This window comes from Saccopteryx bilineata, chromosome 2 (genome assembly GCF_036850765.1).
Source record: "Saccopteryx bilineata isolate mSacBil1 chromosome 2, mSacBil1_pri_phased_curated, whole genome shotgun sequence".
NCBI lineage: Eukaryota > Metazoa > Chordata > Mammalia > Chiroptera > Emballonuridae > Saccopteryx > Saccopteryx bilineata.
This window is the reverse complement of record NC_089491.1, coordinates 245,181,154-245,208,977: the sequence shown is the minus strand read 5'-3', so window position 1 is coordinate 245,208,977 and position 27,824 is coordinate 245,181,154. Positions and strand designations below refer to the sequence as shown.

The window sequence follows — 27,824 nt, the reverse complement described above, 5'->3', positions numbered from 1 at the left end:
AGCCTGTCTCAGATGCTTTAGTCAGACCTTCCTGTGGAAATTTCCGCCTTGAGTTTATACTTAGTCTCCTTTCTCCTCCCACCTCCAACTTGATCACTTTCCCTGATTTTTTGTGTGAGTCTTTCCCTTCTTTATTTTCATTTTGGATTCCTTCATTGTTCTCTGATGTCTTTTCCCCCAAATCTCCCTGCACGCCCCCCTTGATGTCCACTCCCATTCCGCATTACCTGGAAGTCTCTCATATTGCAGTACCTTTCTTATTGCATTCCTGCTTTTTTCTTACTCTAATGACTGCCTTGCTTCACTGTTCTAAAGTCTTTTTTCACCTAAAAAACCAGTTGTGTTTTTCATCTCCCTCTCTCTCTTTTTCTCTCCTAAGCTCTAAGCCCTGCCCCCTTTTTTCTGCCTCTATAACTTGTTTCCTGAGCCCATTTCTTCCATAGTTTATTTCTATCTCTGTGACTTTCTAAAAAACCTTTCTTATATAGTTAAAAAGAAAAAGCAGGTGGATTTTTCTGTCCAGTCTACTTTCACCATCGCCCACTCTATAAGGGTCTTAAAATTTCATGGGGCAGGGATTTCATGCGGGGGTGGGGTATGTCACGTATATAGGGGAAGACAGGAGGTGAACCATTGAATCAAACAAACAAACAAACAAACAAAAACAACAAAAATCCAGCTTTCTGACAATTAGGTAGTTTCATTGTAATTGTGCCAGACCCAATTCTCAGCCCTTTACATATATCTCATTCAATCTTGATAGCAGCCTCTGAGGTAAGGGATATTAAGATCCATGCCTTATAGATGGGGAAATGGGGGCACAGAGAAGCTAAGTAACTTGCCCAAGGCCACACAGACGATGAGTGGTTGAGTCAGAATTCAGACCTAACCACCATAGCCTGAGAGGCGTGTTCTTCAGGCTCACCTCCCTCTCTACAGAGTTAATGGCTAATATGCAAAGGAGATGAGAAGTCACCTTCCAAACACTCAGTCATGACAACACACACATGCACGCACACACACACATACATACACACACACACACACACACACACACACATACTGCCCTTTTTCTCTTCACTCTCTCTTTTTTCCTTCCTCTTTCTTTTTTCTGTCTCTCCTCTCAAGAGAAGCTGCCACTTTCTGTATACAGGGAGAGAAGGCATTAGATGACCTCTCAAAGTCTATCATATTTCTCGCCTCCTGTAGGTCTGTCAGTCCCTTTTTCATTGCCATCTTTTTAGTCTACAATCAATAATAGACACTGAAGAAAAGGAATTTTTTGGTTTGCGTGCAGCCCCTCTCTCCAGAAGGCAGCTGCTACAGAAGAGGCTTTTCCTAAAGAAGCAGGTGCACTGTCCGGCCTCTGAACTGGCTTCAGGGAACTGGGTGCCTTCACTTCCCACCACACTGTAACCGTCCCTGACAAAACTCATTCTAGCTTCTCTTCAAGCATTTGTATTTGTTCCTTTCCTTAATTTGGTTCATAAGTACAGTGATTAAGAAGGTAGAATATAATACCTAGGGTAAAGTGATTAGTACAAATAATAGCCCTGGAGAGAAAATATATTATAATGTGGTCTAGCTATGTAGTTACCTATCTTTTCACTCAATATGAGGCAAAATGGAATGAGTTAAGTTGTAGAAGAGAGAACTTCTGGTCCCCAGTTCAAAAAACAAGTGCGTAGACTAGAGGAGTTATTTATCCTATAAGGAGTTATGTAGACGGAGTCCTTTCATACTCGGTAAGTAGCCGAGTCAATGGCTGCTTTTGTCGTTAGATATTCTTCATCACTTTGTCTTTCCTTTTTGATTCTCAGTGTCAGCTTCTTTTCTGTCTTCCTAGAATTATCTTTTGGATATATTCCTTTCCTCCTCACTCATTAAAGCCTATCATGATCCCTGCCCTCCCAACCTGCCCCATCTTCTAGGTCATCTGTTCTGTAGCTAACGGCGCTCTTCCCTGCTGCTTTGAGTTCAAGGCCCCTGAATTGCTTTGTAAAACAGACATGGATGCTTTTCTGGCTGTGCAGCTCTCCTGAATGCTGTGCTCATCCCTCTGGGCTGTGCGGCCATTGGATGCCTTTAGAATCTGAGTGACTGGGTAAATGTGTTTGGTCATTTGGGACACTGGATGGAGTGCCATTAACATGAGTCCAATTTCCTTGTGATTCTGATAAAACAGAACATCCCCACTCGTGGGCACCAGCCTTCTGCTCTCCATCTGTTTGTACATTTGACTGTCAGCCCAGGAGCTGAGAGGACTGCGGGCCATGGCAATAGCCAGAAGGGACGTTGACAGGCTTCCGAGCAGGGATGACATGGCAGGGCCCCCACACCTTTGTTTGTGTGTGTGTGCATGGGGGTGGGGGTGTGGAATACCTCTACTGTAGTACCAGCAAAGCCTCTTACCCTTTTCAAGTTGATTGTGTCTGAGGCCACAGTCTAGGGCTTATAGAAACCAGGCAATGAGTAAAAAGAAACCGATCCAATTGGCCTAAATGATATTCTCTGACTTTCGTCGCTGTCTTTTCCTCTATGGGTTTATGGAACTTGGCACCTCTTGCCTAATAGTATGATAGAAAAAGGAGAAGTGATGTATTCTGTATTTATGATGTCTAGAAAATGATATACTTTTAGAAACCAGGGTACACATCCTTTCCTCCCCCTTAATTTTAATCTTGATAGTTGGCCAGTGTGTTCCTTCAGGTGTCTTGTTCTACTTTTCTGCCTAAGTAAAGTGAACATGAGTGAATCTTTGATGATTGTTTTTTAAAGCAGTTTCTAGTGGACACAGATTTGTTAAATGTATGCTCTAACCTCTGAGTCGGCTCCAGATTTTTATTTCCAATATTTGATAATGTATTTTCTTATAATTTTAATTATAATTTTGCCGTCTTTAAAAAAATGGGTGTGCAACCTGACCAGTGGTGGCACAATGGATAGAGCATCAACCTGAGATGTTGAGGTCCCAGGTTCAAAACACCAAAGTCGCCGGCTTGAGCATGGGATCATTAACATCCCATGGTCACTGGCTTGAGGCCAAAGGTCGCTGGCTTGAAGCCCAAGGTCGCTGACTTAGGCAAAAGTCACTGGCTCAGCTGGAGCCCCCAGTCAAGGCACATATGAGAAGCAATCAATCAACAACTAAAAAATGCCGCAACTATGAGCTAATGCTTCTCATCTCTCTTCCTTCCTGTCTGTCTGTCTCTCCATCTCTCTGACTTGCAAAATAAATAAATAAATAAATAAATAAATGAAAAATATATATACATATACTCACATATATAAATGGGGTGCAAAGGAAAATGCCTAATTAATTTTGAGATTGTATACTCTTTATAATAATCACAAACAGGAGTTGGGGACAGATGGAGGGAGGCAGAAAGTGAAGTGGTGGGATATTTGGTAGAATGCTATTTAATGGACAAGGATTTGGTCAGTGAGCGCAGCTTTGAGTCCCAGTTTGTTATGCTCTGTGACCTTGGACCAGTCACTTCAACCTCAGTGTCATTATCTTTGACACCGGGAAAGCAGTGCTGACCTCACAGGATTCCTGTGGTTTTCAAATGAGGTAGTAAACTTGAAATGTATCGTGAATTGTGAAACAAGGTACAGACGGGAGTGTTGCTGCTGTTACTCCTGTCCTTGAGCCAGACACACGGCCGCTGGTGAACTGGCAGAAGGCTTGGTGCTGTGATCCTCATGGAAAACTCTATCCTGGCCTGCCTTGGTCTACCTGAGTGTGTGGCTTCCTTGTGAAGTCAGGCTTGAACAGACGCAGGGGAACAGAAAAGAACGAGGGAAACATAGGTGGGGCTGGCTGAGTGAGCGCACTATGGGTGCCTTCTTTTTCTAGTCAATCTTTTAATCACTGTACCCCTTGCTTTGCTGAGTGTTCTTATGCTCTAGGGGTTGGATGGGATGTGGGGGTGGGGAGAAAACGGAGGGGGAAATGAGGGGCCGTCTTTTCTCTCAGGACCTCAGCATTGCTGAGGGGAATTAGGTCTGTGACAGCAAGCCCAGGTGAGCCCAGCAGGTGAGCTGGTGGAGCTGGACTTGACAGGGAGGATGCTGGGAAGGATGAGTGCACTTAAGAATGCCTGAGGGTATTGGGCTGCTTTTCCATGGTTTTATTCTCTGTTTAACTTTTTGGCAGGAGGGTGCGTGGTTCACCTTGTTTCTTTGCTGGTTTGGAGGACAGTTGCTCTTCTGCATTGATCTGGTGGCTGCCCTGGCAGTCTCCCAGTGAACATGTGCACTGTGTTTTAGGGGGAAATGGGAGCAGCCTGTGCCCCTTTCCTTCCGGGCCTGGAGTCCTCTCATCCCTCCTCCCTGGCTGCTGGGTCCACACAGCCTGTCCCTGGCTGCCTGAGTAAAATGGGCCAGAGAGGAAGCTGTAGTCACTGTGAGCAGGGCGGCCTGTCCCTGCTGGGCAGGAAACCTAGAGTGATGAATGGGGCCGGATGAAGTCATCCTGCTCCTCCAATCAGGCTGCTCTGAGAGAGCCAGAGGCCTCTGCAGATCCAGCCCGGCTGCAGGCTGCTCTCATGTATCTTTAGACAGAGAGAGGCTGGGAATCTCTGGGAGTGGAGTGGGGGTTGTGAGCCGCCCGCTCTTGGCTCCTGTGTAGGCCTCAGTCAGTCTGAATGTTACTGCAAGGTGAGTGACTTCACTGGGCGAATTCCTCTCCCTCTGCCTCCTCCACCTTGCCTGCAGGGCTCCGGCTCTGTGGCTCCAGCACCTCCTTGCACAGCGCCTTCTGTCTCCCTCCCAGTGCTGCAGCTTTTTCTCGAGGTTCCACACCTGCCCCTCACCAGCCTTAGCCTGCTCCCCTCCTGCTCCCCTCAGCACTTGCTCAGTTGGCCTCTACCACATGCTCCCCTCTTCTTGAACCATGGGGACCCATTGGCTGGGTGATGGGAGGGTAGGGCCTTCCTCTCTGTGCGTTCTCTCCCAGCAGGGGGCGCCCTGCTGAGCCCCACACTTGACTCCTGGGAAGAAGTACCAGACAAGGGGAGAGGTCCCCTGACTCAGCCTCTTATGGGCATCTATGGGAATACAGGCAGGTGTCCTAACTTTCCGGGGACCTCCAGCCTCTCTCCTCCCCAACAGAGGAGGTCCCAGGGGACCAGAGAGTAGAAATAAGTCTCTCATTCTCCCTGACCTTCCAGAGGGGTGGTTTGTTCTTTCTGGTGGACGTTTGTGACTCTGCCTTTTCTCTCTGGATGGTGCCACCGGTCCGTAGGCCAAGCAGAAACCATGGAGCCGGCTGACATGGCGACAGCAAAGGTAGGATGGAAATGCTGCCGGCCGCACTGTGCGTAAGTGGCTTCGCTTGGCAAGTTCTCCCTTTGGTTCACATTCTCTCCCCTCCTCCCTCAGCCCACCACTGTCCAAGCAAGGGGAAATGATGCGGGCAAGAGGGACTCAGGAGAGGAAGGGGGGCTGGGCCTGCCAGCACGCCCAACTTCATGTGCCCGGTGTCTGCGCGGGTGTGAGGGGTGATGCGCAGCCTGGTCTGGGCAGACTCACGTGTCTGTCTCTCTCTTTAGCTCCGCCTGGTTTTCCATTTCTCTGTATCCTGTCTCCTTATAGTCACCCTTTCCTATATTCATTCTCTCTCTCCCTCTCTCTCTCTCTCTCTCTCTCCTTCCTCTGCCTCTTCCCCGAACTACAGCGCTTCCTCAATCTGTTTGCGCCACCTCCACACTTTCTTTTCACCTGCTGTGACTCTCTTCCCTCTGACTGCTGTGTGAGGAATGGGTGGGGTCGGTGTGGGCGGGGCAGTCTTAAAGGCAGAGACCACCTTTCATCCAGCGGCAGATGTTGGCCTTGGGGTTTGTGAGGAGTTTGTCTCTGAGTGGCAGGTGCTGCTGTGGTCCCCTTCCACGTTCATCTGATGCCCAGTGGAAGGACAGTCTGGGCCCCTCTAGGGAATGGTGGTAGGGTGCTGTGTTGTGTGGACCCCATCAGCGCGCTAGAGGGCGTCCCTGAGATAGGTATCTTATCTCTCCTGAATCCAGCTTGCAATTTGTTTTTCTGTATATTTTCCCAAACAAGGAGCTTGAGCCACTGGGAGTGGATAGGGGGATCTAAGGGTGGTCTGTGTATATGCCACAGCCCCGGCCCCTGTATGCAGGGAGAGACCTGTAGTCCTTCCAGAATATCCCGACCTTTGGTTTGGGGGCCTTCCTCTTTGTCCAGGTGGCTGGGTCTCCTATCTCTCAGAGGTGGAAGGCTGGGTGAGGCTCAGACTTCCGCAGCAGGGCATCCTGTGTGTGTGTGTGGAGGAGATGGGGTAGGAGGCCGAAGGAGTGGCGAGGCTGAGGGCAGGAATATGTTAAAGCGGTTAGGAAAATGTCTCTGGGAATCACAGAACTCGTTTCTTGGCTCCTTTCTCCTACTCCCATATGCTGTGTGATCTGATCCAAGTTACTTAGACTCTCTGGGCCTTCATCTCCTAGTCTGCACATGGGTGAAAATTACATGCATCTGTTGTTTTAACTAGCTTAGCTCTGTCAAGTTTGCAGAAAGGAGCTAGGGTGAGAAAAACTAAACGAGGCCAGGTCTCCCTGGACTCCTAGGCTCCCTGGCTCGGTCACTCCTGTCTCGTCCCTGTTCCCCCCTCTTTTCCATTCTGCGACAAACATTTGAGTACTCACTTAGAGAACGGGTGGTGAGGGCAAGACGCTGTGCCCCCAAGCGGTGCGCAGAGACAGCCATGGGAACGGGCATCTGCAACTGTGTTTGGATCCCAAACAATTTGCTCCAGGTGCTGTCTGGCTGTAAAGCTGCCTTCTGTGATTGTCGAGTGTCATCTCTCACCAGGCTGACTTAGCCTTTTACAAACCTGCTCCTCAACTAGCTCTTGACGTTGTAAGTGGTTTGGAATCAACCAGCTGGCTCTCAAGAGGAGGCGGTGGCGAGTGCTCTGGGAAAGGGTGGTTTAGGAGGATTGGGGAGTTATTCTGAAGTTAGATTGGATTGTGTGTTTATGTTTGCATTTGTATATGGGGTTGAAGCAGAGACAGTTGTATTTTTCTTGGCTCTTGCCACCCTTCAATCTAGATTGCAGATTATCTAGCCCATTGTGCAGTCATACCTCGGATCTGGACCACTCCTGAGGCTAGCATTTGCTTTTAGGACCTTGGCCACAGAGTGAATGTGATTGGCTATGCACACGCAACACACACAGACACCATTTAACTATCTCTCTTCTCTCTCTCTCTCTCTCTCTCTCTCTCTCTCTTTAAGTGAGAGAGGGAGTTATGGAGGGACAGACACAGACAGGAAGGGAGAGAGATGAGAAGCATTGGCTCATAGTTGTGGCAGTCAGTTATTCACTGATTGCTTCTCATGTGTCTTGATGGGGGGGTTGCAGCTGAACCAGTGACCTTGGGCTCAAGCCAGTGACCATGGGTTCATGTCTATGATCCCACATGCAAGCTGGCAACCCTGTGCTCAAACCGGCAATCTTGGGGATTCAAACCTGTGTCTTCAGCATCCCACACCAATGCTCTATCCACTGTTCTACCACCTGGTCAGGCTGTAATTCTTTTTCTTTGTCCTTCTCTAGCCCAAACCCTGTGGAAGGAGTTTAGTTCAGGTGTTTTCAGTGTGAGCCCACGAACCATTTACATTGTTGGGCGGATTTTAGCCTCTATCATTTGTAGGCAAAGTTATGTGTATCTCTGTGTGTTTTTCTGGGAAAAGTATCATGGCTGTCATTAGATCTCCTTTAAATGATCAAGATGTTCCCATAAAGAACCTGTCTGCATTTTGCAGCCCGGGTACAAAGAGAACCTATGCATTATGGCCAGTGGACTGAATCTCTGATAATATGTAAATGCAGTGGAACTATTGAGTCCAAAATCTTATTGTGAGTCCTTGGTACGCTATTGACATATGACTTGGATATCAATTCTTTAATGTCTTAAGTACTTGTGAATGTCTCCTCCTTACTCAAGCCTTTCTCCTTTTATTTGTGAGGTACTATTCCCATGATTTCTCTTAAACCCCAGTGAATTGAGTTCAATTACCTGGAAATGAATTAGCTTTTCGTGGGAGGTTTGGTCATTCTTGATGTCAACACTGCCTGTTTGGACTGTGTTCAGTTCCTGGAGCAGGGCTTTGGAAGTGTGGCTTCATCTCCTGGAGTCTGGATTTGCCATGTGCTACTTGATTTTATTTTTTATAGTTGCACTTTCAGACTTGGGTCCATCTGATGTGCTGATATCACTGCTTGAAGATATGCAGATGATAAATTATGTCCTGTGGGTTTCTATTTCAACCTTGAAAAAGAGGTTGATGGCATTCATTAATCCACTCATTCATCAAATGTTTATTAAATACCAATTATATGCCAACAGAGGGGCTGAGATGGAGATATTAGGTGGACAGAACACTCGCTCACTGTGAGCAGTTGCTGATGGATCTTGGGGGCGACTGCAGAGTAAACAAATTATTATGGCACAAGGTAACATGGATTGTAATAGAAGTGAAAGTTATCAGGGAAGCACAAAAGATCTGGTGTTGCCTCGACAGGGCTTTCTAAAGGAAGTGGCAGGTGATATGAGAGCTGAAGTATGGCTGGGAGTTTATCAGGTGGACAGAGAAGAGAGGGGATCTAGTTATGATTTGCAGTTGGACATATCTGGGTCCAAACGTTGGCACTGGCACTTACTGGTGTTGTGAACTTGTGAGTCCTCTTGGCCTTTCCCAGCCTCAGTTTTCCACTTGTAAACGAGGGTGATAGTGTTATGAGTTGTGAGTCGGATGCATGTGGAAGACAGGAGGCAGATGATGAAACTGGAGACACAAGCAGGAGTTGCATTGGCACGCCATGGCAGCCCAGACAGTGCAGCGATTGTGCAGTACTGTCCCGAAGTGCAAGCTTGAAGGCTTGTAACATATCAGAAAAAGTACTTCTCAGAAGAAAAGTTCTTTCAGTACACAGGGGAGGTCTGTGGATACTGGTTGGAAATACTTTTGAAAAAGTACTCCTTGACTACAAGGTAGGCAAATAATTTATAATTTTACCATTTTGTGCACTTTATTTTGGCACTTTATTTTTTAAATACATATATGTCTCTCCCCATTAGACTATAAGCTTTTTAAGAACAAGGGTTGTTTGTTTTATATTGTTTTTAACTTTTATTTGTTGATTTAAGAGAGAAAGAGAGAAACATTAATTTGTTGTTCTACTTATTTATGCATTCATTGGTTGAGTCTTGTATGTGCCCTGTCCCAGGATTGAATGTATAACCTTGGTGTATTAGGACAGCTCTCACCAACTGAGCTACTTGACCAGGGTTGTTTTTGCTTTTCAATAAATATTTGGTGACTGAACAAACAGATAGCAGAGGTGATTACAACTGCAAACATAATGATTAGAATTGAAAGGCAGATAAAAACTGATAAGCAGGACATGAGCTGTGGTTATAGTTAGGAAGCTAGAATTGACATGACTTTCTACCTAATTAATTGGAGGAGTGTACGCTGAATCCCAGCTGTCCGGCTGGGTGACTTGGTGGTTGGCGGTGCCGTCTATTGTGATAGGCACAGGAGGTCAGAGTCGGAAGGAGAGGTAGCGGGACAATGAAGAGTTCCAGATGCTCAGGCTAGCTCTGAGGGGCTGTGAGGCATCTAGTCAAGATGTTCAGGAACAGTCGGAAGACTGGGTCTGAGTGTAGGGGCATGGTAATAGTTGTACATATATATTTTGGGAAGTGCAGGCCTAACACCAGATTAGGTCATCATAAGAAAACATATTGTAGCTATGTATGGGGATGGATATTAACTAGATTTATTGTGGTGACCATTATGCAATATACAGTTACCCTTGAACAAGGTGGGGTGAGGATTGTCTGCACATCCCACCCTCACCCTGAACAGCTGAAAATCAGCATATAACTTTTCACTTCCTCCAAACTTAGCTTCCAAAAGCTTAATGTTGATTAGAAGGAAGCCTTACTGAGAACATAAACAGTCGATTAACACATATTTTATATGTTCTGTGTATTACATACTGTATTCTTACAATAAAGTAAGCTAGAGAAAGGAAAATGTTATAAAGAAAATCGAAAGGAAGAGAAACGACATTTACAGTTCTGCACATATTTTGGGGGGAAAATTAACATGTAGATGGGCTATGCAGTTAAAACCCGTGTTGTCAAGGCTGAACTGCATACACATACTGAATCACCATGCTGTACACCTAAACTAATCTAATGTTATATGTGGCAATTACATCTCAATTGAAAAAAAAAGATGACTGCCGTAAGTCAGGAAGCCCTGCGACCCAGATGACCACGTAACAAAGGGGTTGAGTTGCAGGGAGCCTCCCAGCAGTTGAGAGCTGAGGCTTTCCTTAGAGTGGAATGAGAGATCGTAGGACCGAGAAGCCTTCTCCATAAGGGAGTCTGAACATGTGGATTTTGTTAAGAAATTGAAAAAAGTTGGTGGACTGAACCAGAAAGTTTCTTATTTTACCTATACATGGTAACAAAATTAAACTAAAGTATAAAATTATCATCGCCGTTATTTATACTTAAAAAATATTTTGCCTGGCCAGGCAGTGGCGCAGTGGATAGAGCATAGGTTTTGGATGCTGAGGACCCAGGTTTAAAACCTCAAGGTCACTGGCTTGAGCCCGGGCTTATCGGGCTTGAACGTGGGGTCGCTCGCTGACTTGAGCGTGAGATCATAGACATGAACCCTTGGTTGCTGGCTATAGCCCAAATGTTGCTGGCTTGAAGCCCAAGGTTGCTGGCTTGTGCAAAAAAAAAAAAAAAAAAAAAAAAGATTTTAACACAAAATTTACAAGGACAAGTTAGCAAAATTAATTAAAAATTCTGTATATTTAGCTTTGGAAAATGTACCAGGTTGCCCTTATTTTTCTTAATTGTTCACAGATCCACATAAAAACTTCATTGTGGTACACGCCAGCACTTGGGTGCCCCAGACTCATCAAGGTAGCTGGTGGCTTAGTGTGGAAGGCCAGGGAGCATATATACTGAGTAGCTCTGGTCACAAGACAGATGGTTCCTGAGCTCTGAGGTTTACTCATGATGATGCCATTCTCTCCTATTTGCAGTGAGGTTAGGAAAATGTGGTAGAAATAGGAGTCTGGGATATCTTGGAGCATTTTTTTTCCATCTTAAGGTGCTGATGAGAAAATATCCTGATGGTCAGCAAAGGAACTTAAAAATCCAGCCGATTGGCTGCAATCCGCTCCATCCGATTTAACCTGTTTTTATTGGCAATGATAGTAGCAACATGTGCCAGAGGCACTATTCCTGGACACCTGTCATGCAAATAGGAAGTTTTTGTCTCCATAAAGGGTGACAAACATTGGATCCTTTTTCTGGCTAACTCTTTTGTGTTGAAGACCAGAATAATCAAAAATAATTATCCCAGACAGACCTAGTCGTATAGGTTAGCTGAGGCTATTCGCCGTTACTTGTTAGTCGGTTGGAAAATTGGCCTAATGAATACCAACCTGCCTCTCTCATAGGATGTGTTCTTTAAACTTTATGTTAGCATTATTTTTTCTTTTTTGTTGTTGTTGTATTTTTTTTCTGAAGTTGGAAACGGGGAGGCAATCAGACAGACTCCCGCATGTACCCGACTGGGATCCACCCGGCATGCCCACCAGGGGGCGATGCTCTGCCCATCTGGGGCGTCGCTTTGTTGCAACCAGAGCCATTCTAGCACCTGAGGCAGAGGCCATGGAGCCATCCTCAGCACCCGGGCCAACTTTGCTCCAATGGAGCCTTGGCTGCGGGAGGGGAAGAGAGAGACAGAGAGGAAGGAGAGGGGGAGGGGTGGAGAAGCAGATGGGCGCTTCTCCTGTATGCCCTGGCCGGGAATCAAACCCGGGACTCCTGCATGCCAGGCTGATGCTTTACCACTGAGCCAACCGGCCAGGGCTATGTTAGCATTATTTGATGTAAGTACTTATTATTCTTACTAGATTATAAGCTTCTAGAGATCAGGGAGGATATTAGATGTATTGTTGAAATAACATGATTTGCATGAAGCATGATGTATTAGGTATTCAAAAAGGATAGTTAAAGTTGGATAAATAAATAGCTGATTGATCTAACAGAAATATCACCAAATAAAATTACAAAAATAACCCCAACAGAATAGGAAACATTAGCCTGACTGGTGGTGGCACAGTGAATAGAACATTGACCCTGGGACTCTGAGAACCCCAGGGTTCAAAACCCCAAGGTCGCTGGCTTGAGCATAGCATCATCCAGCTTGAGTGTAGGGTCGCTAGCTTGAGTATGGGATCATAGACATGACCCCATGGTCGCTGGCTTGAGCAAGGGGTCACTGGCTCGGCTGGAGCCCCCTGGTCAAAGCCCTTATGAAAAACAATCAATGAACAACTGAAAGTGTTGTGATTCTTCTCATCTCTGTCCCTCTCTGTCTCTCACTAAAAAAAGGAAAAAGAAAAAAAAAAAGGATAGGAAACGTTAGAAACGTTTTCAGGTGAAGGAGAAAAAATAGATAAGGATGCATAGAAACAGAGCCTGCTGTTCCTGCAGTGGAGTAAGGTCTGTGGTCCCTGTTTGGGAATGATCATACATAATAATGGTTAAACGTATTGGGCACATTCTCGATGTTATATCGTATGTTGTTCCATGAACTTCTCCTGACCTCATGATTTGTCATTGTCACCTTTTTATAGATGGAGCCGAGGCTTAGGGAAATGTAGTGACTTGCTCAAGGTTACACAGTTGTTGAGTATGGATTTGAACTCAAGTCTAATTTCAGCATCCCTGCGCTAGACCACAGCAGGCACCTCTGGGACTGGTGGCAGGTCCTTGTCAGTTAAGAGTGCAGTATTTCTAGCCTTGTCATATTAGCAAGTGGTTTCTCTTCCAACAACAGATTCTTGTTGTGTCCTTGGCTAGGACACTTTCACTGTTTGAAATGAGTTAACACTCAGTTTATCTGTTTGTTAGTGGTAACTTTTTTCTGTAACTTTGTTCAGGAAAGAGACCTCTCCATTTGGTGGGAGGAGGGTGAGAAGCAGCAGCTGGGTATGGTGGTATGGGTGCCCCTCCCCAGAGAACCTGAGTTTATAAGTACCCTCCTGAGTCCCTAACACCATAAGTCATCCTGATTTTCTCCTAAGAATAAACCAGGAAGTTGGGGGGGGCAGGGTTAGAAATCAGCCTTGTTTCGCCTGACCAGGTGGTGGCTCAGTGGATAGAGCATCAGACTGGGACGCGAAGGACCCAAGTTTGAAACCCCAAAGTTGCCAGCTTGAGCGCAGGCTCATCTGGTTTGAGCAAGGCTCACCAACTTGGACCCAAGGTCGCTGGCTTGAGCAAGGGGTCACTCGGTCTGCTGTAGCCCCCGATCAGGGCACATATGGGAAAGCAATCAATGAGCAACTAGGTTGTGGCAGCGAAGAATTGATGCTTCTCATCTCTCTCCCTTCCTGTCTGTCCCTGTCTGTCCCTCTCTCTGTCTCTCTCTGTCTCTGTCACAAAAACAAACAAAAAAATGAAACTAAACAAAAAGAAATCAACCTTGTCTCTTCCACCTGGCAGGTTTCTTCTGCTCTGCATGTAATTAGTATGAGTGAAATCAGGCCATGTTCCCCTCTCCTGGATGGTGGGGTTTCTCTGAGATGTGCGTACCTTTCCTGACAAGCTGTTAGCTCCTACGGGCCACCCTCTGTCTAGCAGCACAACGAGTTGTGATCCAGGACACACTGATGAAGGAGACAGATGAATGAACCAGCACTGAGTCAGGCAGTCACGTGTTCAGGATTGTGGCGTTGGAAGGGAAGGTAGGATAGAGAGAGGGTGTCTTTGGGGTTACCCTTGCCAGACAGCAGGGCCATGGAAACTCTTGTGTTCTTCTATCAAGCCCAGAAGTCTCTATGGACAAGAGATGTCCAGAGTGCCCTCAGCTCGAGAGAGAGGTAGTTTAGTTGGTTCATTCACTGAGGTGAGAGCCAGGGAGGTCCTTCCATTCCTGCTGGCCCCGGCTGACAAGAGGAGGTTCCCAGGCTCCCTGCGAGGCAGGGGGCTTTGCCTTTCAGCTTTTCCTCTTGTCTCCAGCTTCTGCCCCATCTCTTGGCTAGGGGCAGTTAATTGTAGTGGGGCCTCCGTTTCTTCCTCTGTTAAATGTGGTTTAGTAATACTTCCCTGGGTTGTTGTGAGGGTCACGTGGCATGATGTATGGAAGACCACTTTAAACTCTGGATTGGACAGACACCTTCGATCTGTGTTGGTAAAATGACTAGGAGTAGGGTGAAGCCTGCTGGAGCTTGGCTTTGACCTTGCCTGTTCTGTTGGTTGCCTGAAGAAACATTCTGGATTAACAGATTGTGAAGGAGGGGCAAAGAAGGATGGGGGAAGTAGGTCTATCCTTTTTTTTTTTTTTTTTTACTTCAACACCCCAAGTAAATAAATCCCTGGGGTCTTAGAGGCAGAAGGAAGCATTCTTGAAATGAACAGACTCCCTCCTGCTTTCCACACAAGCTTCTCAAACTCCGCTGCTCTGTCGCTGCTGCCCCCCCTCCCCTCCCTTCCCTTCCCCTTCCCTGTCCCTCCCAGCAGAGGGGCTGGAGGACAGGGGTGGGCACAGTCTGAAGGTAGGGGTGGGCTGGGGGGCTGGGAGGCTGGGGAGGCGCCCAGCTGGGAGCTGACACAGATGAACAGACCAAGAGGCAAGGCCAATGCCTGCAGCCCACACTGTCACCCCAGAGCCAGTGACTAATAGTGGCAGAGGGTGGGGCGACGCCGAGGGGGGCCGGGGGGACAGGGAAGTGGTGGGGAGCACCTGATCAGAAGCAGCTCTGGCCATCTGCCGTTCCCTCACACAGGCGCTATTGACTGCAGTTAGGGATTTGGAAGAGGCTTCTGGCTGGAGGACCAAGAGGAGGCTTGTTGTTAAAATGGAGTGTTTAGGAGGCAGCTCCCTCCCCCGCTGCTCCTCTCTTGCTTCCTGACCTCCAAAACGCTCCTTAAATATAACACTCAGCGCCTGACGACTGCCCTGCCTGAGTGGGGAGCTTTGATTCCCCAACGTGTGACTGCAGTACTGCTTTGGCCCAGTTTGCCAGCTTGTGGAGGGCTGCTGCTCGCCTGGTACTGCGGCTCTCTCTCCCCAGGAGCAGGGGTGCAGGATCCAGGAACTTGAGCTAGAAAGAGAGCCTCAGGGATCTTGTTGTCTTTCTATTTTCTGCTCCAGGTGACTTCCCAGTGACTTCCCAAGGTCACAAGGAGGCTTGAGCTTCTGGGGGTGGAAAGCACCACTGGTGGGGAGGTGGGAGTCAGGAGGGTGAATTCCCCCCCTGGGTTCACAGCTTGCCGGGGTCTTGGGTGTCTTTGCTCTGATTGAAAGAACTCTCTCCTCATTTTAGTACTTACTTTTGGATGAGGCAAAGTCATGGTTTTGTTGGATTAAGAAAGGAATAGCCCCAGGGTGGGTAAGACCTTAAGGCTTGTAGGAGGCCAAGATAGAGGAGCTAAAATCGAAAAGTAGAACCTTCTTCTACTTTCATTTCAAACCTAGTGGAGTTTGTAAAAAACCACTGTAACAAGAAGCTTAGAGCCATACAGACCAAACTTGTTAACACAACAACCTTTCAAATATCCCCAAGTCTGGGAAGGTCAAGTGTTTGAACTTAGATTTTTGAAAATGCAGATAATACAAAAACATCGTCATATTAGACCCTTCCCCCATCCCTAGTCTGCCTGCAAAACTCCAAAGAAGATGGGTGTCAGGTGTTTCCCAATTACTGTGTTTATTTTTAAATTCTGTCTGCTAAATACTGAATAGATACAAAGATTATTTATGAAATACTAAGTATGTGCAAAGCATACTGAAGGAAGAAACAACAAACACGGTGTACTTCTTACATTGTCTCTCCACTTTTATTCCCTTCATTTTTCGTTTTGTGGGTACCTAATACCGTAGTTCCCTCCCTTATCCAAGGGGGATATGTTCTAAGACTGCCCCCAAGGATGCTCAAACCCGTGAATGGTACTCAACCCTAGATATACTGTGTCTTCATTTTACATCTGCTCTTTGCATCCAAATTGTCAACATCATTGCTCTTGCACGTTGGGACCGTTATTAAGTAAAATAAGGGTGACTTGAACACAAGTGCTGCAATACCGTGACAGACGATGTCATGCCAAGTCACTAATGGATGGCTATAGCATAGACAGTGTGGCTGTGCTGGACAAAGGGGTGATCTATGTGCCAAGCAGGTCTGAGTGAGATGGTATGAGATTTCATTACTCTACTGGTGTGCAGTTTCAAACTTGTGAATTGTTTATTTCTAGAATTTTCCACTTAAGATTTTTGGACCACCATTGACCAAGGATAACTGAAACCGTAGAAAGTGAAACTGGATAAGGGAATACTGTAGCTATACAGATGTAAAATCATCTACCTAATCTATCATTTTATGTGCTTCTTCTATACGTGGAATCATACTGCATGCGTTTTTCATTGATTTGTAATCAGTGGGGAAAAACTCATTGGGTGTTACAGGTATGCAGTTCTTAAACATTACTACATGATACCAAATAGTTTTCTTAGATTGTTGAACCATATACACTTCCACTAGCTCCTTCCTACCCTTGACATTGTAAGACTTTTTCATTTTTGCCTGTTAGATGGGTATGAGATGGTATCTCACCGGAATTTAAATTTTTAGTTTCCTGAGTAGTTATGAGGCCAAACCCCTTTGTATAAAGGTATTGATCTTTTTCTCTTCTGAAAGTGCTGATTCAAATCGTTTGTCTATTTTTCTGATTTTATTATTGATTTTTAGAATTGTAAAATGTTTTGTGAATAATTCCTTTTTCAATTACACTTTACAAATATCATCTCCCAGAAAAGCCATGTCTTTTCTATTTATGATTAATTTGGATGATCAGATGGTCTTAATTTATCAGTCTTCTCCTTCTGTACATTGGGGTTTTTTTTTTTTTTTTTTGAGTTGTTTGGTAAATAATCAGGCAGTGATCTATGCGAGGATTACTTTGTAATTATGATTTATTGAGGGAGACTGGTTTTCCTCCATTTACTGCCAAGGTTTAAGACAGGCAGATGTCCTTTTAGCTCCTCAGTAGCATTTGTGAATTTCTTTTTTTTTTTTTAATTTTTATTTATTGATTTTAGTGACAGAGGAAGGAGGAGAGAAAGAAGGAGAGAGAGACAGGAACATGGTCCTGTTCCTGTTTGTGCCCTGACCAGGGATTGAACCAGCAACCTCTGTGCTTCGGGACAATGCTCCAACCAATTGAGCTACCCAGCCAGGGCTGTGAGCTTCTTTCAAGTTTGTTTTTATGGTGATGGGCTAGCCAGCTTAGGCCTGCTTTATGAGATCTCCTCTTCCACCTCTCACATGAATGCACTTTTGATGTTGTCTCTGGCCCACTGTGTTCAGTGAGGCCGTGAAAACCAAAGCCAGATACCACAGGGTGTAAAAATGCCCTGTCTAAGAAACGCATCCACAAGGCTTTTCGTTAGTTTTCTCGGTTTCTGTCCTCACTAAATTTGTGGCTCTAAATATTTCTTGTTTAGATAATATTTTGATAGCCCATCAAATGTTTTAAAATATTTTTTTCCTTTCTAAATAGCTATTTTATCCAGCATTTCTAGTTGTTTTATCAGAAAGGCCTTTTAGGATGTGTAATCTTCCATATTGCCAGAAACGGAAGACTTCAGAATTTAGTGGGGTTTTTTCCTAAAAAATCTTGCCTTTTCTAAAATATGACTATCAAGGAGTAGCCAGATAGCAGAGTCAGGCAGAAGCAGGAGAATTGGATTCTCCTGCCCGATCATTCATCTATAACCACGCCCAGAGAAATCTGGAATTATGTCAGGCCTGGTGATTTACCTGTCAGGGAACTATTAAACCACACAAAACCGACTGCCCTGCAGGAGAAAACAAAAGAGGGAAAAATACATGGAACGAGGACTGTTTCTTCACTGTGCTTGGCCTGACTCTTTCATTTCCTTCAGGGAAAGGCAGTGAATCCATGAATCTTAAAGCCATGTTGGGAATATACTTTGAGTTTTTCTTGATGGACCACAGAAGTGGAGCCAGGTTCCAGAGCTCTGGGAAAGCCCTGGATTCAAAAACAAGAGCCAAGGGGTCTTTAATGTAGACCAGGGCTAGTCAACCTTTTTATACCTACCGCCCACTTTTGTGTCTCTGTTAGTAGTAAAATTTTCTAACCGCCCACCAGTTCCACAGTCATGGTGATTTATAAAGTAGGGAAGTAACTTTACTTTATAAAATTTATAAAGCAGAGTTATAGCAAGTTAAAGCATATAATAATAATTACTTACCAAGTACTTTATGTTGGATTTTCGCTGTTTGACAGAATAAATCTTTATAAAACAACTTACTATAGTTAAATCTATCTTTTTATTTATACTTTGGTTGCTCCGCTACCGCCCACCATGAAAGCTGGAGCGCCCCCTAGTGGGCGGGAGGGACCAGGCTGACTACCACTGATGTAGATGATTGTCTCTCAATCAACTTGGCTCTTCTTTGTTTTCCCCCCTTTTCTTTACGTGTTTCTCAAATCACATACACACACTGACATTTAAGCCAGCTAATTTATCAGTAATGGAAGAAGCAGCTGGCTTGGTTTAGTCTTTTCTTTTTTTTTTTTTAACCTGTTGCTTGGATTCTTCTTGTCCTGGGAGCAGAGAAGCCCTTATAAATCAGCTTGTCTGGTAGAGAATTTTTTTTTTATTAAGCATACATAGTGATTATGAGACAGGGTTTTGGAGTTGGACTTGCTTGCATTCAAATCCCGAGCTTGCAGCTTGCTGGCTGTTTGGCATTAGGCAAATCAAGACACTGCACTCTTTAGTTTTTAGCTGTGTGACCTGTCAAATAGCGATAGTCACTGCTTTATAAGCTAGAAGTGCGGATTAAGTGAGATAATGCATGTAAAATGCTTAGCATGATGCCTGACATAATAAGCTCACAACAAATTATTTTTTAACCAATACTTGGACATAAGATTAAAAAAAAGGTAAAGAGGAAAACTAAAAATTGTTCACATTGACAATAATATGTTTCTATTGTAATACTTGGAAAGCTTTGATTCAAGTTTTATGAGTTATAGCAGTTGTTGGGGCAGGAAGAGAATAGTCTCATCTCCTTCTACTTGACATTTGTCAAGGGGCTGGGTCAACTGACCTGGGAGGCCAGCTGTGTGGTTTATCAAGGTCATAAAGGAGAAGTCTATGCGCCTCTGGTATCTTGAGTATCTTTACAATGTCTATGCTGAAAGTATGGCCTGGGTATAAAAGCTCAAGGAGCTTTAAAAACATGGCTACAGATGTGTTTTGAAGTCTTGGTGTGGATGGAGAGAAACTCTGTAGCCCAGAGCTGCTTTGGGGCCACATCTTTGCAAGCTCAGGAGACCTTAAAGAGTATTTCTGCTGGACCATCTGAACACTGGAGAGAGACTGCAGTGCAAGGTCACTTCAATGAAGCACTTGCTTAGAGAACCCCAACTAGATGCAAGCCTTCCTGGGCAGCGTGGAGATGGAGTTCCTACAGTCATGGAGTTTACCTTCTGAAAAGAGGAAGGCAGATTACAGGTACAAAGAATAATGGGTACAATGAGGGATAACAACTGGGATTTGCACTCCCCTTTTTTTTTTTTTTTTTTTTTAAAGTGTTACTTTAGAAAGTCCAGCATAGATACCAACAATACAGAACATATGCATGTCTTTAGATTGCTTTGGGACAATTTACAGGGTAAAGGCTTATTATGGTTCAGTTGAAGGTTGCTATTTCATAATTAATCTCCTCTTTGTTCCTTCTCATCCATCCGCATTACTGACCCAGATAGTCCATAATCTAGGGGAGGTCAGACAAAAGCAATCATACAGCCAGGGAAGGTGTGGGGGGCTGGGACTCCTTCCTGGGCCCACTCCTGGAGGAATTTAAGAGGAATCTTTTCTGCTTTTTCCATGAATTGTATATTTGAGTTGAAGTTGAAAATCTTGTCCCTCCTTACTTGATGCTGTCTGCGTCTACTGGAGCCCTGCACTAGTGATTAAAAAAAATGTTTAAATCCCACACCAGGCCGTTGTGGCCACCTTAAAAGGACCCTGGCCTCAGGTGACTAGGGGTGGGAGGGCAGCGGCTGCTTTGCCACCCTAAATTGCTGCCTCATCGCACACCCCAGAAGTCAGCAAGGTAATTTTCCCAGTAGGGGAAGAGAGCCATGCGCTGTGTGCTGTGAACTGCTCAGACGCAGTGGTGCTGGCCCCGCCTTCTCTGCCTCACCAGGAAAGGGTGAGGATTCTATTTAAGGTGGTCTTGTGCAGCTGGCCTGCCTCCTAGACACCTAGCCCAGCACCACCCAGTCCTCCTGGTCTGCTCAGCTTTGGATTTCCCAGGTTTGCTGAGGGCCTGGGATGAGGCTCCCCTCCTCCCAGGGTGGGGCTTTTAACCCTTTGGTGGGTGCCCGTGGAAGCACTTATCTAAAGACATTTCCGCCCCTCTGCTCTTCTTCTCCAGAACAGCATTATTCACCTACCCTCCCTCTCCCCCTGACTCTCTGTCCCATCCCGGGACATAACATGTGCTATGTCTTTAAATGGGCGGAAGTGGCTGGCAGTGCTTTGCTTGGGTACTGCATTGATTAGGAGATTACATGGAGCTGCGGGAGCTGCCGCCTGGGGGAAGAGAGGTGCAGCTTCTGCTAGGTTTTTTCTCTCTCCCAGGGCTCTCCTTGGGTTCTCAGAGCTGGCATGAGGTGAGGGTGGGTGGGTGGCTGGCCAGCCTGCCTGTTGACAGCAACTCCCGGGCTGTTTTGCAGCCTTGCCAGCATTGCCCATCCTCGGCAGGATCTGGCAGCGGCAGCGGCAGCTCCAGCCCGGACAGCCGGCTCCAGCCCCGGGCTGGATCTGAAGAAGCTGTCCTTGGCCTTCCAGCCCAGCCTTCGGCTGAGAAAGGGGGAGGAAAGGGAAGCAGCACTTCTTCTGGCAGCCGCTTTCTCCCTCTCTCTCTTTCTCTTTTCTTCCTTTCTGTGTTCAAGTCACATTACATGGGATTCTGTTCTTTTGGGACTTCGTCATCTTTTCAAATATGTCCTGGGACCTCTGGAGCTGTAACAGGGATGCTAAGGACCCGGCCGGTGGATTATCCTGACTGTACTAATGAAAGGATTCAAGCTCTCCTGGTAAGTAGAGGAGGGTGAGGCACCTTCCCCTCTCACGGTGTTCCCGCAGCACCTCAGCATCCTGCAGAGTCCCCTTCGCACAGGGCCAGCTCCCCGCTTGGAATCCAGGGGCTAAGACAGGACACGCACTCTACAAAGTTGGGGTTGCCCTCTGGCTCACTCCAGCTTCTGCACTGCTGCAGTATTTTCTCCCAGCATCTTCCTGGGTTTTGTGGAAGTGGGGGTGAGGGGATGCCGAGAAACTCAAACTGCAGCTAAAAAGAGTCTAACTTCTAGGAGCATGGGAGAGCGTCCACGGAGGGAACTTGAGAAAGAGAGATCACGTTGGCGAGGTTCTGTGTGTCAGCATCAGGCTGATGGTGCTGTCCTACTCTCCTGAACCCAACAGAGGGGCCTTTCTCAGGGCAGCTCCTTGGGGCCTCTTCACCGTGTGAGCAGTCGCTGACCAGTTAGAGGCCTCTCTCTGAACAGAGAGACTTGGAGGGCCAGGCTCCAACCTCGGGTGTGCCTGGGGCCCAAAGGAGAGTGAAGCGGCACCTCCCGCACAGGCACACTCTGCCCACCCTGGGGCTGTGTGGACACCTCTTCCTGGGCTGAATGCTGGGATCTGAAAGCCACCTTGTGCTTGCGAAGTGGGGTACCTGTATTCTAGCCACCATAGTCATTGGAATATATTTACCTTCCATTTAAAAAGTAAAACCTGTACTTATGTCCCTCTTCTCCTTTGAAGCAGAGGGGTAGGTGAGTTGGCCTTTTCTCTGCTCCTGCTGGGAAAGTGAGGTTTTGCTTGGAAAACTTTGTTATCCCAAGGATGTGGCACTCCCTGCAGGGCAGCTTGGGTGGCTCAGGAGAAAGGGTCCTGGGGCTGAGGATGGAGCCTGCTCTCCTGGAAGGCGGTGAAAGGAGGGAGGAGGGGAAGGAGCTTGGGGGCTCCCTTCAGGAATGCTCCTGATCTCCTTGAAGCCAGAATGGCCCAAGGAGGTGGTGGTTGGCCACTTCTCTGAATGGGGTGGGGGTTTGATTTGCACATTATGGGGTAGGTACTGAGCAGTTTAACTCATGGAGTCCCAGCCTGGCTCTAGGCCACATCTGACTTTCCAGAAACCCCTACTCTAGGTGAAACCCTGACAGAATTAGTCTCCTCCACCAGCTTTCCTCCCTAAGGCAGGAGTGCCCTTTAGTGGGTCTTGCAAAGGTTCTTTGCAGAAGGGAAAGGGAGGAGCTTATTCCTGCAAGCTTTGTTCTTGCTCTTAAAAACTGTGAGGTCCTGAGCAGCGATGAGTAATGGTGACCACCCAGCCTATACTTCCTTCTCCTCAAGATTTGATATCTCAGCCCTGGCCAGTTGGCTCAGTGGTAGAGCGTCGGCCTGGCGTGTAGAAGTCCCGGGTTCGATTCCCGGCCAGGGCACACAGGAGAGGCGCCCATCTGCTTCTCCACCCCTCCCCCTCTCCTTCCTCTCTGTCTCTCTCTTCCCCTCCCGCAGCCGAGGCTCCATTGGAGCAAAGATGGTCCGGGCGCTGGGGATGGCTCCTTGGCCTCTGCCCCAGGCGCTAGAGTGGCTCTGGTCGCAACAGAGCCATGCCCTGGAGGGGCAGAGCATCACCCCCTGGTGGGTGTGCCAGGTGGATCCCAGTCGGGTGCATGTGGAGTCTGTCTGACTGTCTCTCCTCGTTTCTAGCTTCAGAAAAATACAAAAAAAAAAAAAAAAGATTTGAAATCTCTCCGTCTTACGTTTAGCTCTTGTCCTAAAAGGCCCTCCTCTGAGTTTAAAAAAGGAGGATGGAGCACTGTAGTATCATCCCTGCCCTTGCTTTCCTGAGGCCAGGTTCTGGGTTCCTGAGTTGGAAGCGGTCAGCGGAGTCTGTTGGTACCAGGAATTCCAGGCCCCGTCAGTACCTGAGCTGCCCCTGTATTCCTCAGCAGAGCAGGGCTGGGTCTGTGCCTTGGCTGAGGCCTCCAAGGCGGGCCCAGGTGCTGCTCGGGGAGTGGCTGAGCTCATCATCAGAAGTCACTTAGTATCTTTCTATGCCCCTGCTATTGGCTCTGCCAGGTTGGGATGGAGCGGTGCTTAAGCAGCTGTCATTCAGGATGAGACATCACTTTAACACAGAATACTTCTGTGCTCAGCCCCAGCTGGCGCCTCATGGTTATGCAGAGATGTTTGCCTTTAAAAATCTGTCTTGAGTATCTTTTGATGCATTTCAACAGGAAAGCAGCATTAAGTTGGGGACTATAATTGGGATAAACCTTAACCTTTTCAGCCAAATAAAATGTTACAGATGGGGAAATTTTGGCGTTTCAGTCTGCCTGAATACTGTTAGACCCCGTGATCTATCTTGTAGTTGTGTCGTGGACATTTGGGCTTGGAATCCTATGTCAGGGACTCTCTACTGTCCCAACAGGGAGAGTCAGAAGAAACAAGATGGCCATATATTGGCTGCTTTGTTCTGGATAACAGCACTGTCTGTAGGTGGAAGAGGATAGGACTAATTAACTTTCTGATGTTTGAATTGTTTCTAGGAACACTTCTGGAGTGCCTACTATAAGTTAGTGATATAAAAAAAAATGACAATGCCAGCCCTGGCCAGTTAGCTCAGTAGTCAGAGCGTCGTCCCGAAACATCAAGGTGTGGGTTCCATCCCCGGTCAGGGCACATACAGGAAGCGACCACTGAGCACCCAACTAGGTGGAACAACAAATGAATGCTTCTCTTTCTCTCTGTCTCTCTCTTTTTGTCTCTAAAATCAGTTTTTAAAAAAGATAATGCTGATAATGATCATCAGGCTACTAAATTTACAGAGTGCTTGCCATGTGCCGAGCACCACACTGAGCCCCTTCTGTGTGCTAAGTCACGTAGGACCTACTGCGTTGGGATCCCCACTTTACAGAGTGAGGACACTGATACACAGAGGTTCAGTGACCTGTGGGGGGCACACAGGTAGGAACCAGGTCTTTGCCTTTGCAGGTATTTCCCCAGAGACTTGCCTGTCCTTGGTCGTTCTTCTGTAGGGCACTTTCCTGTTTGTTGTATGTAACATCATATTGTGAATGGGTTTTTTTTTTTTTTTTTTTTTTTTTTTTAAATCTGCTCTGCTGTCTCTTGTCTTCTGTTATCTGGTTAGTTGTTAATTCGACTCTTAAAAGTATGGAAATGCATTGTCTTCTTCCATCCTTACTATAATCCCATAAAGCTGGGTATTTGCGTTTGTGACTATCACAGCGACAGTGAGGTATGTCTATGTTGGACCTCTTTTCCCAGAGAACAGGGTCAAGGTCTATATGTTCATTATTCATCCAAACCTTCATTCTACAGATGTGGACCATGTAATTATTACTTCCACATCCCTGAGCCCAGGCATCGTGGGGGTTAAAATAATGGAAAGGACATTGCCTCTGACTTCTAGGGATTGGTGACCTTCCAAGTCAAATGAGACCCAACCCTCCTATGCGTGCACATAAAACCTGTAAAACAAATCAGTATATGCTAAGTATGGATATATGCAATGAACTCTAGAAATTCAGTGGAGACTAGAATTCATTTCTGCCAAGGTGGCAGAGAATCTTTTTGGAGTAACTGGCACTTGAATTGGGGTTTGAAGGATGGACACATACCTCACAGTTACGAAGTTATCATAGGGGATGCTTATGGATGAAGCTGATCAAGATGTGTGTCTGTGATTGACAGGTGGCTGCATTGTGTGATAGAAATCCTTTCCCAGTCCAACCTGTCCCCTAGTAGGGCAGGAGCTTCAGGCTCTCTCAGATGATTCTGGGATTCTGTCTCCTAATAACTTGGTGAAAGTTATCAGGTACGAGTAGTGGTGGGAGATTGAGAGAGGGGTCATGTAAACAGGTAGGGCTGGGCCAAAGCAGAGCTGTGGGACATGTGAAATTTGGAAGCCAAGTAACTTTTAAAAATAATCATGACAAATAACTTTCTTAGCTGCTGCTTGGTAAACGTTTTTTTGTTTGTATGTGTGATGTAAAGATATTTTTACTTCCTGTAGAGCTTCAGGACCTCAAACACCACGAAGGTCTCTAGTTTTGTGGGGGTCATGGGACTGTTCCCCATACAAATTGTTCTGGCCCCTGCAGGACTTGGCAGACTGTAGTGACATTGGTCTTGATTCTCAGCCCTGGTGTACCCGGTCCTCACATCTGTTGGGGTTGGTGGCACAGTCCCCACAGAGCTTGGAGGCTGTCACAACTCTTCAGGAAAGTCAGTGTGCTGGAAGAATTTGCTTCCGTGAGAAAATGGAGAGGACAGTTCCTGACACATAGCAGGGGAAGCGTTTTCTGTGGCCAGGTCGCCGATGAGAGGAATTTGGAGTTTCTCTTTTTGTTGGAATGCGTGTGAGGGAACCTATTCATTCATGTTCTTACAGGATGACTGGGACAGAAATTCACTTTCACACTCCTTTAGTCCTGGGAGATGAATGGTCAGCCATGTATTATTGAATGCTAAAGGTCAGTTGTCCGATGTACTTTTTTTTATTGAAACCTGTTAACGAATGGAGCGCTGTTCCTTCTTCGGCTCTGGCTTAGGTCCATGAAAGGAGAAGGGGTTAGGCTGCAGCGGCAAGAACTGCAATGAGACATTAAAAAGTTCGGAATTTCTGTCTCTAGTGTGTAAAGATCAGGACATAGATTTATCTTTTAAGGTTCGCACTATGAAAAGTTTATTCTAGGGGAGGTAGAAGCCTGGATAGGGGCTCTGCTCACCTTTTCAGAAGCAAGCTTCCCAGCTATTCAGATGTTTACCAGAAGATGAGCTACAGTGAAGAGTGGGGTCGCTCAATAGCTTGAAATTCTGGAGCGCCACCTTTGAATCTACTGTTTGCCTTGGGGGGGGGGTAAACTGTTTTGAAAATGGGATTAAATAACTGTGCTGAGCACATTAGTCTATCTCTCAGCTTCCTTTTTTATGTTTATGTATTGATTTGAGAGAGAGGGAGAGAGAGACAGGAACATTGATCTTTTCTGGTTCATATACCGTATTTCCCCATGTATAAGACACACCTTTTTTAAAAAAAATTGGGGTCTAAAAATTGGATGTGTCTTATACAGTGGTTATGACATTTCAAATGCCATAGATGGAACTGAGGATGAGGCAATATATGAAGACAGTGATTCGTCATCAGACACAGATGAGGACAAGCTAATGGATGGGAGTTTTGACAGTGATGAGAAGTTGTATGAATTTTATGATGAATAAAACTTGAGTTCAATAATGTTATATAATACTTTTTTTTTCTTCAAATTTGTGGCCCCAAAATTAAGGTGCGTCTTATACATGAGAGTGTCTTATACATGGGGAACTACGGTATGCCCTGACTGGGGATCAAACCGGCCACCACTGTGCTTCAGGACGATGGTCTAACCTACTGAACTATCTGGTCAGGGCTCTCAGCTTCCTTTTTACAACTGGGATAGGAAAAGATCACAGTCCTGATAAAGGGGTCCCTTGTGTTATGAACTGTTGGTGCACTTTCTTAGCCAACAGGAGAAACTAAAATAACACTTTATTTGAAAATATTAAGTATTTATTTATAAATATTCCCCAGCAGGCACACCCTCTTGCTAACAGTGTGAAATTTATTGTTTTATATGGTGGGATGAGAATTGCGAGATTTTTCACCCGCTGGTAAATACAGGGCACTGAGTGCTGGTCTTATTAAGTATTTAAATTCCTTGAGTGATCAAGACATCTCTGGGCATCCTGGCCAGGTAGTTCAGTTGATTAGAGCATCAACCCAATACTCCAGAGATTGAGCCCTGGTCAGGGCACACACAAGAATCAACCAGTGAATGCATATATAAGTCAAACAACAAATTGATGTTTCTCTCTCAAATCAAAATATATATATATATATATATGACATCTCTGGGCAATGATTAAATCTTCTGACTCTGCTGATTTCTTAAAAGGATAGGCTTTTCCCATCTCTCATCCAGGTTTCTACTTTGGAAAACTGCACATGGTTTGAAATAAGCAGCAATAAACATTACTTGGGTTTTCTGTTGTCATCATCATTATAACTTTAAGAAGAAAGAAATGGACTCTATTGGAATGTGAGCTTCTGGATGGCAGAGACTGTGCCCAGCAGATCAGATCATGAGTACTTGAGGTTCTTTGCTGCTGGCTAGAAACCCTCCCTCCTGGTCATTATAACTGCTGTCATTGAATTTTATAGCTGGATGACAGAACTTGAAGAACGGAAGACCACTTCCAATCTCTGGTTAAACTGTCCAGGAGACTGGACGTGTGTTTCCTAAATGAGTTGTTCAGGTGAAAGGACATGATAAGCTAGGTGTTGCTGGATGTCTTTATGTGTACTTATCCCTAATTCTGTTCTTTTGGTTTATGTTTGCAGAAAGAACTTGAATTAGACTGGATAGGCCAGAGGTGATGCTATGATAACAAACACTGCCCCATACGCACCCACAAACTCTGTAGCTTAACTCATGGTACGTTAGTCCTTGACTACTCCAGGTCCTTCTGAGGCTCTGGAAAATCCTTCCAGGGAAGTCATCCTGCATTTGGTGGTTCGGTGGTCCAGGCTGTAGACTCTCCTGTCACCTCCTCTACAATCATTAGAGGGTCAGAGAACA

The 27,824-nt window shown here is 45.9% G+C and overlaps 1 protein-coding gene across 5 annotated transcripts in view; it reads left to right on the top strand.

The window, feature by feature from the left end:
* GRAMD1B (GRAM domain containing 1B) overlaps positions 1-27,824 on the top strand; it is a 188,024-nt gene that overhangs the window by 68,415 nt on the left and 91,785 nt on the right. Inside the window, exons 1-2 of one of the 5 annotated variants that reach the window (XM_066259804.1) lie at positions 20,720-20,783; positions 21,066-21,209. The exons of 2 other annotated variants lie outside the window; for them this stretch is intronic. In XM_066259804.1, coding sequence (XP_066115901.1) covers positions 21,187-21,209 — 23 coding nt within the window. In that variant the 5' untranslated portion in view covers positions 20,720-20,783; positions 21,066-21,186. 2 more of the 5 variants (XM_066259806.1, XM_066259803.1) reach the window with 2 other exon arrangements.